This window comes from Lissotriton helveticus, chromosome 8 (assembly GCF_964261635.1).
Source record: "Lissotriton helveticus chromosome 8, aLisHel1.1, whole genome shotgun sequence".
Classification (NCBI taxonomy): domain Eukaryota; kingdom Metazoa; phylum Chordata; class Amphibia; order Caudata; family Salamandridae; genus Lissotriton; species Lissotriton helveticus.
The window spans coordinates 16591146-16605867 of record NC_136069.1 but is presented as its reverse complement, the minus strand read 5'-3'; the positions used below and the strand labels follow the sequence as shown (position 1 = coordinate 16605867).

General features: G+C 42.8%; 1 protein-coding gene across 4 annotated transcripts in view; it reads left to right on the top strand.

Annotated features, from left to right (window-relative positions):
* WDR4 (WDR4 tRNA N7-guanosine methyltransferase non-catalytic subunit) overlaps nucleotides 1-14195 on the top strand; it is a 127037-nt gene extending 112842 nt beyond the window's left edge. For all 4 annotated transcript variants that reach the window (XM_078656376.1, XM_078656377.1, XM_078656378.1 and 1 more), the window contains exons 9-11: nucleotides 9286-9469; nucleotides 11295-11361; nucleotides 12375-14195. In XM_078656376.1, coding sequence (XP_078512502.1) covers nucleotides 9286-9469; nucleotides 11295-11361; nucleotides 12375-12565 — 442 coding nt within the window. In that variant the 3' untranslated portion in view covers nucleotides 12566-14195. The remainder of the gene's footprint in view (nucleotides 1-9285; nucleotides 9470-11294; nucleotides 11362-12374) is intronic.
* Nucleotides 14196-14722: the final 527 nt, after the last annotated feature.

Sequence of the window (14722 nt, the reverse complement as noted above, 5' to 3'; positions counted from 1 at the left end):
AGGGAGTACAGACCTATACTCGATCTCAGACTCTTAAACAAGTTTATCCGCAAAGAAAGGTTCAGGATGTTGGCACTACACCAAATTGGTCCTCAGATTCATCAAGGAGACTGGATGTGCTCCATAGACCTTCAGGAGGTTTACATTCATATCTTGATTTCCCCAAAACATTGGACATTTCTATGGTTCCAGGTAGTGTCAGAGCATTTACGGTACAAAGTTCTTCCTTTCGGACTCCAGTCAGCCAACGCACGCTCTCAAAATGCATGGTAGTGGTAGCGGTTTTTCTACCAAAGCAAAAAATCTTTGTCTATTTATATCAGGACGACTGGCTACTCAAGGGTGCGTTCTCCCAGTCTTCTGCAAGAACACCTGCAATCCTGCATTCAGGTGTTAAATCACTTTAGTCTGCTTCAACTACAAAAAGTCCATTCTCAATCCAACTCAGAGAATTCACTACCTGGGCGCGAATCTAGACTCTTCGGATGCAAGTGTGTGTCCTTTGGATGAGAGGTCATTCTCAATCAACTGCATATGTCGCACTCTCCTCTACACACCTCCTCCCACGTCCAGACAAGTATCCTCTCTGCTGGGCTCCATGGCTTCCTGCATCTTCATTGTTCCCAATGCCAGACTGCAAATGAGATGAATTGCCGTCTGATCTCTTAGACACTGTGGCAAGAAACACGTTGACCGTTATAGAGTAGAGCACTAATCTTGAACTAATACATTTAAGTTGGAAGTTGCCTCTCTAGTTCTATTTTTTTCAGGTAGGAGTCATTCTATTAAAGTATCTCTTTGGACTACCTAACCTGTTTTAAATCGCACCTTCAATACAATACTGGCCTTTGTCACAAACTCCAAATGGTCCAAAATGCCGCGGCTCGTTTGATTGGGGGCTTATCACGCCGACAGCATATTTCTCCATACCTCCGCGAATTGCATTGGCTACCCATGAGCAAGCGCATTGGGTTTAAAGCTATGACACTAGCTTACCACGCCACGCAGGACAAGGGGTCTGCCCATCTGAGATCCATCCTTCGCCCTTACTGTAACCCCCGATCGCTTCGTTCCAACTTTCAATGCCTGCTGGTCACACAGATTTAAATTATTATTTTTTATTTTTTATTTTTTTATTATTAATTTATTTTTTTTTGTACTCGGCTAAATCAGGTCTCTAGCTTACTCCTATTAAAGTGCACTCCGCGTGAATTACAGCTCATAGAAAGTCGCCTATGCAGGTCTTTCTTTCGGATGCCAGTAGTTAGGGACTTCCTCGAAGGGCTGAAAAAGGCCTATCCTCCGGTTAAGTCTCCTTTTCCTCCCTGGGAGCTTAATGTAGTGCTTTCTAAATTAATGGGTCCTCCCTTTGAGCCCATTCACAAAGTATCACTACAGCACCTGATGTGGAAGACTGCGTTTGTAGTGGAATTTACCTCTGCTCGCAGAGTAAGTGAGATCCAGGCGCTATGTTATAAAGAGCCTTATCTCATTTTCCATGCCAACAGAGTAGTCCTGAGAACCCACCCTAGTATTCTGCCTAAGGTTGTCTCATATTTTCATGTTAAGCAGTCAATTACTCTCCCCACCTTTTTTCCCATACTCTACCACACCTCCTGAGAGGGCGTTGCATTCTCTTGACCCAGAAGGGTTCTAAAAAGGGTTCTATAATTCTACCTGGATAAAACTAAAAACACAGAAAAGTCGGATTGTCTCTTTGAGAATTATGGTCCAATGCGCACTGGTCTTCCTGCCTCTAAACAATCCATCTTGATGGATGGTGTCCTGTATTACCTTCTCTTCTCAGTTAGCTAACAAGCAACTCTGTGGGAGACCAAAGGTTCATTCCACCAGAGGGGAGGCCTCCACTACAGCCCTTCGCAGAAATGTGCCCATTGCAGAGATATGCAAGGCTGCGACATGGCGATCGGTACACACTGTTGCTCGCCACTACTGCCTCGACTCTGATACTCCGGCTGATGCTCAGTTTGGGCAAGCCTCCTTGAGGAATTTGTTTGGTGAACCTGTTGTCAGAGTGTGCTAGCTATACTGGTGTTTGTCAGCAGGATTCTGGGGATTGGCTTGCTACTCTATTCATTGCTTATGACTTTTGCCGAGTGTCCCCAAGGAAGAGAAGGATAAGTTACTTACCTGTAATCCTAGTTCTCTTCCAGGGGTATACTCATGAAAATCACCAGCAGCCCTTCCTCCTCCCTGGACAAATACCATCTGTAAAAAGCACTCTGTCTCCTTACTATCACTACAGAGTGTAACGCCCTAAAAACACCTGACCCAACTGTCACCTGTGAGGCACGATGGGAGCCTGGAGGTCTAAAAGGCACGGCGTCCATTTTAATCTGTTGTGTTTTCTATATGCAGCCTTTGGGCTAACTGCCTGCTATTTCCTTGCCCTTTTCCTTGAAAATAAAGGCTATGTTGAAACAGTGAATAGCACATGTTTCTATGTCAGAGAAATGTTGAATAGATAAGTATTTTAAATGAAAAATGCAATGCAATTTTGGCATTTTAGCCTTTTAGGTGGTTTAGGCTGCGTGCGTGTGTGTGTGCGTGTGTGCGCGTGTGCGTGTGTGCGTGTGTGTGTGTTTGTATATTTATGTATTTATGTGTATATGTCGAGAGAGCGAGATGTATGTTTCACAGTGCTACATACTCATTTTGGTTAAACATACGTTAATATATATGTATTTTGTATATGCTCTGGGGTTCCTGCTTGAGGGCGGGACTATTCAGTGCCTATGACTTTGAGTATACCCCTGGAAGAGAACTAGGATTGCAGGTGAGTAACTTATGCTTTTCTGTAAACCAGTCATCCACTGTAAGATTGCTCTTGAATGTTTTGCAAACCATCAGCTCCTGCTTTATTTAGCCACTGTGGGTGCTTTGTGTATCCATACTTGTTGGCCTAGTTAGAATGTGCTAATGTTGCTTTAGTTCTAAAATAAAATCGCTGGTGGTGATGTTTTCAAAATCACTCCCACCATAAAATTCAATTTCACAAATATATCACCTAATAAAGACTGAAACGCTAAAGGATGGATTCTTTATTGAAGGGCTTACACACCAGAGTGCAGGGAAATCAGCAGGCTCGGGCAAACTAAAATAGAATACGGTACTACAAACCTATACCAGAGTGCTGACAGAATACAGAACTACAAAACTATACCAGAATGCTGACAGAAGTGGAACTACAAACATATACCAGTTTGCTGACAGAAATAGAACTACAAACTTATACCAGAGTACTGACAGAAATACAACTACAAATATATACCAGAGTGCTGATACAATACAGAACTACAAACCTATACCAGAGTGCTGACAGAAACAGAACTACAAACCTGTACCAGAGTACTGATATAATACAGAACTACAAACCTATACCAGAGTGCTGACAAACAGAACTACAAACCTATACCAGAGTACTGACAGAAATAGTACTACAAATCTATACCAGAGTGCTGATACAATACAGAACTACAATCCTATACCAGAGTGCTGACAGAATACAGAACTGCAACCTATGCATGAGTGCTGACAGAATACAGAACTACAAATCTATACCAGAATGCTGACAGAAATGGAACTACAAACATATACCCGTATGCTGACAGAAATAGAACTACAATCCTATACCAGAGTGCTGACAGAATACAGAACTGCAACCTATGCATGAGTGCTGACAGAATACAGAACTACAAACCTATACCAGAGTACTGACAGAAATAGAACTACAAATCTATTCCAGAGTACTGATACCATACAGAACTACAAAACTATACCAGAGTGCAGACCAAAACACAACTACAAACACAACTACAAACCTGTACCAGAGTACTGATACAATACAGAACTACAAACCTATACCAGAGTGCTGACAATACAGAACCACAAACCTGTACCAGAGTGTGGACAGAATACAGAACTACAAACCTATACCAGAGTACTGACCGAAATAGAACTACAAATCTATTCCAGAGTACTGATACCATACAGAACTACAAACCTATACCAGAGTGCTGACCGAAACACAACTACAAACACAACTACAAACCTGTACCAGAGTACTGATACAATACAGAACTACAAACCTATACCAGAGTGCTGACAGAAACAGAACTAACATATACCACAATACTGACAGAAATAGTACTACAAATCTATGCCAGAGTGCTGATACAATACAGAACTACAAACCTATACCATAGTGCTGACGGAATACAGAACTGCAACCTATGCATGAGTGCTGACAGAATACAGAACTACAAATCTATACCAGAATGCTGACAGAAATGGAACTACAAACATATACCCGTATGCTGACAGAAATAGAACTACAAACCTATACCAGAGTGCTGACAATTCAGAACCACAAACCTGTACCAGAGTGTGGACAGAATACAGAACTACAAACCTATACCAGAGTACTGACAGAAATGGAACTACAAATCTATTCCAGAGTACTGATACCATACAGAACTACAAAACTATACCAGAGTGCAGACCGAAACACAACTACAAACACAACTACAAACCTGTACCAGAGTCCTGATACAATACAGAACTACAAACCTATACCAGAGTGCTGACAGAAACAGAACTAACATATACCACAATACTGACAGAAATAGTACTACAAATCTATGCCAGAGTGCTGATACAATACAGAACTACAAACCTGTACCAGAGTGCTGACAATACAGAACTACAAACCTATACCATAGTGCTGACAGAATACAGAACTGCAACCTATGCATGAGTGCTGACAGAATACAGAACTACAATCCTATACCAGAGTGCTGACAGAATACAGAACTGCAACCTATGCATGAGTGCTGACAGAATACAGAACTACAAATCTATACCAGAATGCTGACAGAAATGGAACAACAAACATATACCCGTATGCTGACAGAAATAGAACTACAAACCTATACCGGAGTGCTGACAATACAGAACCACACACCTGTACCAGAGTGTGGACAGAATACAGAACTACAAACCTATACCAGAGTACTGACAGAAATGGAACTACAAATCTATTCCAGAGTACTGATACCATACAGAACTACAAAACTATACCAGAGTGCAGACCGAAACACAACTACAAACACAACTACAAACCTGTACCAGAGTACTGATACAATACAGAACTACAAACCTATACCAGAGTGCTGACAGAAACAGAACTAACATATACCACAATACTGACAGAAATAGTACTACAAATCTATGCCAGAGTGCTGATACAATACAGAACTACAAACCTGTACCAGAGTGCTGACAATACAGAACTACAAACCTATACCATAGTGCTGACAGAATACAGAACTGCAACCTATGCATGAGTGCTGACAGAATACAGAACTACAATCCTATACCAGAGTGCTGACAGAATACAGAACTGCAACCTATGCATGAGTGCTGACAGAATACAGAACTACAAATCTATACCAGAATGCTGACAGAAATGGAACAACAAACATATACCCGTATGCTGACAGAAATAGAACTACAAACCTATACCGGAGTGCTGACAATACAGAACCACACACCTGTACCAGAGTGTGGACAGAATACAGAACTACAAACCTATACCGGAGTACTGACAGAAATAGAACTACAAATCTATTCCAGAGTACTGATACCATACAGAACTACAAACCTATACCAGAGTGCTGACCGAAACACAACTACAAACACAACTACAAACATGTACCAGAGTACTGATAAAATACAGAACTACAAACCTATACCAGAGTGCTGACGATACAGAACCACAAACCTGTACCAGAGTGTGGACAGAATACAGAACTACAAACCTATACCAGAGTACTGACAGAAATAGAACTACAAATCTATTCCAGAGTACTGATACCATACAGAACTACAAACCTATACCAGAGTGCTGACCGAAACACAACTACAAACACAACTACAAACCTGTACCAGAGTACTGATACAATACAGAACTACAAACCTATACCAGAGTGCTGACAGAAACAGAACTAACATATACCACAATACAGACAGAAATAGTACTACAAATCTATGCCAGAGTGCTGACAATACAGAACTACAAACCTGTACCAGAGTGCTGACAATACAGAACTACAAACCTATACCATAGTGCTGACGGAATACAGAACTACAAACCTATACCAGAATATGGACAGAATACAGAACTACAAACCTATACCATAGTGCTGACGGAATACAGAACTACAAACCTATACCAGAATATGGACAGAATACAGAACTACAAACCTATACCATAGTGCTGACGGAATACAGAACTACAAATCTATACACGAGTTCTGACAGAAACGGAACTTATAACAATGGATGTAAACCGAGTTAACCACAGCCACCAGAACATATATTAAGGTTGCCTACAAGTGCCACACATCCTGTTCTCCTTAATGCTGGTGGTTCTTGGAGCTTGCACTGCAGCTGTAGTAAAGGGATTGGTGTCACTACAACGCGGTTTTTTACATCGCATTCCGTTACATCGGAATTTTTACAACGCAGGATCCATTACATCGGATGCCATTACAACGCATGGCATTACATAGCAGATGCTATTACAACGCATGGCATTACATCGTAAGTATAGGTAAGTATACCTTTTTAAAAAAAATGTAATTAAGTTAATTTAATTAATTTAATTTAATTAATTCAATTAAAATACATTTTAAAATAGTATTTAATTTTATTTAATAAATTTAAATCTATTTATTTAAATTAATTTTAATAAAAATTGTAATTAATTTTATTTAATTAATATAATGAAATTAATTTAATTTAAATATTTTTTTAATTATAATTAAATTAATTAAAATAATTTATTTAATTATTTTAATTAAGAAATGTAATTAATATAATATAATTAATTTAATTTAACCTAAAAACACCCCTGTACCCCAAAACCCAAACCCTGCCCTGAAACCTAAAAACACCCCTGTACCCCAAAACCCAAACCCTGCCCTGAAACCTAAAAACACCCCTGTACCCCAAAACCCAAACCCTGCCCTGAAACCTAAAAACACCCCTGTACCCCAAAACCCAAACCCTACCCTGAAACCTAAAAACACCCCTGTAACCCAAACCCTACCCTGAAACCTAAAAACACCCCTGTACCCCAAAACCCAAACCCTGCCCTGAAACCTAAAAACACCCCTGTACCCCAAAACCCAAACCCTGCCCTGAAACCTAAAAACACCCCTGTACCCCAAAACCCAAACCCTGCCCTGAAACCTAAAAACACCCCTGTACCCCAAAACCCAAACCTTGCCCTGAAACCTAAAAACACCCCTGTACCCCAAAACCCAAACCCTGCCCTGAAACCTAAAAACACCCCTGTACCCCAAAACCCAAACCCTGCCCTGAAACCTAAAAACACCCCTGTACCCCAAAACCCAAACCCTACCCTGAAACCTAAAAACACCCCTGTACCCCAAAACCCAAACCCTGCCCTGAAACCTAAAAACACCCCTGTACCCCAAAACCCAAACCCTACCCTGAAACCTAAAAACACCCCTGTACCCCAAAACCCAAACCCTACCCTGAAACCTAAAAACACCCCTGTACCCCAAAACACAAACCCTACCCTGAAACCTAAAAACACCCCTGTACCCCAAAACCCAAACCCTACCCTGAAACCTAAAAACACTTACACCTGTACTTATTTTAAAAATTACTTTAATTAATATAATAAATAATAAATTAATATTAAAAAACATAAATAAAAAAATTGTAATTATTTTTTTTTAATTAATATAATGAAATTAATTTAATTTAAATATTTTTTTAATTATAATTAAATTAAATTAATTAAAATAATGTATTTAATTTAATTATTTTAATTAAGAAATGTAATTAATATAATTAATTTAATTTAACCTAAAAACACCCCTGTACCCCAAAACCCAAACCCTGAAACCTAAAAACACCCCTGTACCCCAAAACCCAAACCCTGCCCTGAAACCTAAAAACACCCCTGTACCCCAAAACCCAAACCCTGCCCTGAAACCTAAAAACACCCCTGTACCCCAAAACCCAAACCCTGCCCTGAAACCTAAAAACACCCCTGTACCCCAAAACCCAAACCCTACCCTGAAACCTAAAAACACCCCTGTACCCCAAAACCCAAACCCTACCCTGAAACCTAAAAACACCCCTGTACACCTGTACTTATTTTAAAAATTACTTTAATTAATATAATAAATAATAAATTAATAATATTAAAAAACATAAATAAATATATTTAATTATAATTAATATTAATAAAATAAAAAAAAAAAATACTTACCTATACTTACGATGTAATGCCATGCGTTGTAATAGCATCTGCTATGTAATGCCATGCGTTGTAATGGCATCCGATGTAATGGATCCTGCGTTGTAAAAGTTCCGTTGTAAAAGACTCCCGTTGTAAAAGTTGCGATGTAACGGTGCATCACCGTAGTAAAGAGATCTCTTCTTCAGGCATGCCGCTTATGCACTCAGGTTTTACATTTAACACTAGCCTGTTCTGTGCTCTGATCACCTCTTTGTAGTATGCTCAGGTTGTACATTTGTTCCTTTACTCCTCTGCATCTAGCTGCTCAGCCAGTGTGAGTGTTCCGGTTAGAATGTCAGTGTGAGTGGACAGCTTGGGTGCCTAGTGTATGAGTGTTGTCAGTTGAGGTTGGGCTGAGCAGCTAGGAGGCTGCTCCTGGTCGGGCTTGATGTAACGTCTTCTAGGAACTTAAACTTCTTTCTACATATACCTGGCCGCGTCTACTTGTGACTCCTGAACATGTGGGACCAGCCCACCACACTCTTGTACTGGACTCTACACACAGCAGTACAGCAGTCACTCTGGTTCACAGCTTGTACTTCCTTTCTTGCACACTTCCTTGTAGGAGTCAGTAAGACGAGAAGACTGAATGTGTTGCGTTGTCATTCTGCAGTGGTTTGTTTATCCTTTTAAGGTTTCCAGATGATTGCGTGTTGCAGGTCACCTGTTGCTCCAGTCCTGGTTTTCGTTAAACAATATAATGCATTGTGGGAGCTGAAGCCCTGGTTCACTTCATTTGATCCCATTAAACAAGCACTGAAACAATGATTTCTTGTTGTGTTGAGGCATTGTCCTTGTCGACATGGGGTTGTCTGGTAACCGTACCTTTGTGGTGTATTCCATGTCTTGGTTCCTCCTGCTGCTTCTGTGTTCTGGAACCGAGAACCTGCCACTCACTGCAGTCCCTTTGCTCTTCCTTTTTTCAGTGTCCCTGCTGTTCACATCTTCCACTTTGACGCGGCGTCCCGGCAGCTCCGGCTCCAGCAGGAGATCCGCCTGGAGCACCGAGTGTGGGACATCGCCTTCGATGCGTCTTCGGGCCTGTGGATGCTGCAGGAAAGTGAAGAGGAAGTGATCCTGCTGTACCGACTGAAGGAGGAGACCTGGCAGGTGAGGGCATGCTGCAGGTGGTGATCTGTCTGTCTGGATCCATTTCAGGCAACAGCACTCAGACCTCCTAGTCAGCCCTGGGTGGGACTATCTCCATCTGTTCACATGTCTGATCGCCTTTTGCCCAAGTCATCATTTTAGAGCCATTCCAAGTCTCTGGTGTCAATTTGCCTTGTTTATGATCACTACGACCCATACTGCTATCTCTACAATCCTCGTGTGACTCTACGATCACTTCTAATAACTGTCTTGGTGGGGAGGTTTCAGAATGGGTCCCCCCCCACCCCCAATTCAGAAACCAATTGTGAGCCCTGTGGCTGTCTATTGACTGGCTACCTTCGTGGGATAACGGCTACCATCAGATTAACACCATACTGTGGGCCTCATTTATGGGGTTGTGGCGGTCCAAGTGAAAGGGCAGAAATGCACCGGTACATTCAGTACTTTCCCCTGCGCTGGTGCTGTTTCGGCAGCCTTGCACCAACGCAGGCACCCTTGAACCTTGGTGCAAGGGTGCCTGTGTTGTCGGCAGGATTAATTGTGTGCAGTAAGGTGCACCCTCCTGCACAAAAACAATCATGGGAGGCTTTTTTACTCTTTCTAGGAGTGCTGCAGAATGCAGCACACCTGGAAAGAGGAACAACAAGGAAAAAAAGTTATGTCTCATCTTTGCGCCTCCCCTGGGGAGGTGTAAGGTTTTGGTGCATTACCAGGTTTACATGCTTTTGTAAATCTTGGGAAGCATCAGAATCCATGGGTGCTGCATTGGAAGACGCACAGCAGTACCCATGGGACGTCTACCTAGGCCAGAGTACGGCAACGCAGCGGCTTGCGCTGCCTTACTCCATATCTGAGGCCCTTCAAAGCCACGCATAGTGACTTTACGTGACCCCATAAATATGATTTTGTAGTTCGCGCCGCCAGAGCGTCACAGAAAGCAATGCTCTGACGGCTCATACATATGCCCCTGTGTCTGCAGTCACCCAGATGTGCGGTCATTGATCTCTGCAGCAGAAACTTAAAGCTGCCACTGGGGCCCCTCAATGGTTGTCATGTTATGCAGGGTTCAAGACTTTCATCCGTTTCCTCTTTGCGTGATGTATTTGTGATCGGAATTAGACACTCAGCAAAGCTCCCAGAAGTCTCTAACATGTTTGATGCAAAAAGAGCCATCAAACGTCAAATGTTGCCATTTCAACGGACCAGCATATTGTAACTGTGTCACTGTATAGGACAGGAGATCACAAGATGTAGTCGTATGTAACCCCCTTGTGCGTCCCATACATATGAGTAACCTAGTTAAATAAGATAGAGGGATAGAAGATGTATCTACCTGCTCTGCATTGTCCGGGGAGTACGAGCTGCGGCTTGGAGTGCCCATGCGTCATATGGACACAGAAGCAATATTGAATACATTGGACAATCCAGAAGAACTGCCGGACACAGACACAAGAAACATAAAAGTTGATTAGTCCAATATCTATTTTGACTGAGGTAGCAATGACCGAGAAGCACAAGAGTGGCTTCTTTGGACCTTATGTGTAAAAAAACACGTATGCAGTCTAGTCCTGCGCATAAAAATGGGAACTGCAGCCATGAACTGTTTCTCTTTGACGCCCCGTAGGCTCTCTACCAAGAGGCTCAGCCGCGGAGCTGAGCCTCTTAAGCCCTCTTACAGAACTTGGTGCCCAGTCCCAAGGTCCCTCTCATTTCTTTCCCTCTCACCTCGGAGCACACTGTGCCCCACTATCCTTCTGCCCCTGTCCCAACATTCTTCATCCTGTGCATTGTGCCAAAGTATTCACTTCTTGTTTTTCCCCTTCAGCGATCCTTGGATGATGGCGTGAAGAGACTGTCCAACCACTTGCGGGATAACTGGACCCTGATGGAAGGTGAGAAACTTAAACATGTTCATGTCTTCTAACCCTGAGTAGACCCTGAGTTAACCAGGTGCCTGAAATGAGTCTCCCGTACTCTACCCCAAGCAAGGACTAGGTGTATGAGATGAGTGACCTCCTAATTAAGGGTTTGAGATGAGCAGGACTGCCTCTAAATCCTTGCTAACCAGTTCCATGGCAGATGCTTTGCCAGCCTCTTACAAGTGATAACTTGGGCACGGCAAGAGGAGAAAATACTGGGGTCTGTCTCTGTCTGTCTCATCCTCTGACCTGGAGCTGACCAGGTGTATGTGAGATGAGCCTGACTTTAGGTGGGTGGGTGGGTGGGTGGGTGGGTAGGTAGGTAGGTAGGTAGGTATGTGTGTGAGAGAGAATGAGGAGCAAGAAATGACAGTGAGGGGAAGATAGTCGCATCCTCTGAACCTGATCTCACCACAAACATTGAAAATATGGCTAGACACTCTCCCCCAAAAGCACTCTTGCCTCCAGCTCCATTCTTTCCACCATCTGGAATGTCCTTTTCCTTTTATTTATGTTGGCAAGCAATCTTCTATCCTGCATTAGGACAGCTGGAAATGGTGAATGGGATCTTTAGTCTGAACCTGATGTGAGGATGACCGACACAAGGCATTCTAGGGCAGTGAAACCTCTGGATTCCCCAAATGAATATTGGCAGAATTGTGCTACTTAAAGTTTTATGCATCTGTGCACCTTGTTTACCCTTTTTTCTGAGGAGGAATTAAAAGGGCCTTTTCAGCAAGATGTGCATGTTTTGACATTCTAGCGTTTAAAAAAACCTGAAAATGTTGTTCCCTTGAACTTGTGCTTTCGTTGCAATCCTTTTAAACGATGAAAATGAATTCTAGGATTTTACACTTGGTTGTGGGTGTTATAATATTTATGAATTCAAAGGATTGCTTTTGAGTGCTTTGTCCTTACAATTAAGGTAACTTTGGTTTGTAATGAAGTCCTTTGTTCTTGACCATCTTTCTGTTCTTGTTCCTCAGAATGCCGGGGCACAGAAAGCTGCTACCGCAACCTCTACAAGGCATCTTATGACAATATGGCCACCTACTTGAGGAAGAAGGAGGAGCGTATCCTTGAGAAGCAGCAAAAGAAACGGAAGGAAGCAAAGGGTGCACAACAACAAGCCAAAGAGCAAACCCAAACATTGCAGCCGGCGACGCCTGCGTCTTGATGTCAGACTTATCCTGCAACACAGCAAGTGGACAATCGCCAAATCCAAACATTGCAGCCGGCGACGCCTGCGTCTTGATGTCAGACTTATCCTGCAACACAGCAAGTGGACAATCTCCAAATTCAAACATTGCTGCAGGCATCGCCTGCATCCTGATGTCGGACTCCCCCTGCAACATAGCATTCGGTGATGCCTGCATACTGATGTCAGACTACCCCTTCAACTTAACAAGAGGACAATCTGCAAATCAAATCATTGGAGCTGGTGCCACCTATTACATGACATCAGAGTCTCCCAGTGCCCTGTCCAGAGCAGGATCCAGGATTCATCCTGGACGCTTGCCAGCATTTTGTGGTAGACTCCAGGGTTGTTTTTTTTACAGCACGTGGAACTAATAAACGGGTTGCAGCCCCTTGAACAGAAGCTTGCAGATGATGGTCTACCGCAGCCCCGTCTCTTTTCCCACACACCACTGACCTCTAGAGAAACCTCTTGCATTTTGCTTAAGTTCAATCAGATGTTCAGCGTTGTCAGTACAATTTGCATCAACTAGGAATGCAGCCGATAAACCGTTTCCAGCCTCTGAGGAGGACAAGGTCTGCTTCTCCTGTGACACCTGCTAACGGGACTGTTCAATTAACAAAGTCTTGGTGATGGCTAGAGTCGAGCGCACCTGGGTTTTGTGAATACCTAACGGAAGCTGTGATCCGTTTGTTCTTCTACGAGGCGCAGATGCACTAATAAGGCAAGGGGACAACTCTTCGTAGAAGTCTAATCGCCTCGCTGCAGTAGTGCTCATGGGATTGGGGACCTGGGCGGGTTCTTCTGCTCCACACAGAAGATTTTTTATATTTTAGGATGGAAGTAGACCGAAAAATAAATCTTGAGAGCTGTTGGGGGCCGCACATCTTTATTGGGTCTGGTGTCTTGAAATACAGCTTAGCAGTTAGTCCTCTAAGTCACAAGATTCTGGTTGTAATTCAAGATGGAGAAATGGGTGTGATTACTTTTAGTCCTAGCAAGAAGGAATTTGATTGAGGTAAAATGATCCCGTCTTTCCGTCGGTCTTCCTTTTCCTCCTGCTTTTTCTGGTTTACTTTTGTTTTGATTCAATCAGCAGATTGGGTCCGTCAGGTCTTGATCTCAACTGCTGTTTCAGAAGTATTGGAACTATGACTGGTGGGGCTACATGTTGATTGGCTCGTTTCTGTACGAGAGAGTTGGGCAGGTGTGCATTTATTTGATACATTCCTCTCTATGTGCAGGTCTGTGGGGATGGATGTAACGCTTTCTCAGGAGAGAATTACAGTCCTCAGTAACGTTTTGCTTTCTGTTTGTAGATTTGCAAGAGGGAACTACATTAAATAACTAAATGTTATTCTAGCAAACCTAGATTGATCAATAGGGAAGGCAGTAGGACGGCACTAGTCCCATCCTGTCTAAGACTTACCTTCCAAAACTTACTGTCGCTCCTGGGACGCCACAAGAACCAGGCTTTAGCCATATATCTTGTACCACCTTTGTAAGGAGTTGGTGATTCTTTTATTTTTTTGTTGAACATTTTATTCACATTTTACGTTAACATAAGGTTGTCAGACAAACAATTGCAAAAATACTCTTTGAACTACCACCCCGAGAGTTGGTCGTTTTTTATATGAACACACACAATTGTAGCTAAATCGCCATTGAAGTGGGCTTGTTCATGTCACGTGGTGAAGAAGTAATTCTATACATGTGGGCCAAATTTATGATTCTGCATTTCCGTTTTAATTGAACGTACTCCTTTCTACAATTCAATAACAATAGGGTATATTTTTCCAGAAGTCCTACTCGACCAAACTTTGATTGAATATGGTCAATAATCAGTCAATCAGGGGTTTGTAAGCACACTACTCACCCATGAGGGTCACAAGGTGCTGGGGGGGGTATGCAGATCAGCTTAGTTGAAGAGCCAGGTCCTGAGGGTGTTTCTGAAGGTGCTCGGGGTGGGGGCGCGTCTGATGTCCTCTGGGAGCTCGTTCCAGGTCTTGGCCACAATGTGAGAGAAGGATCTTCCACCTTCCCTGGCTCTGGATATGCGGGCTTTCGGTTAGTGCGAGGTTGGAGGTTTCTTTTGGGTACGTGGAAGTTGATTCTGTCGTTGAGGTAGTCTGGTCT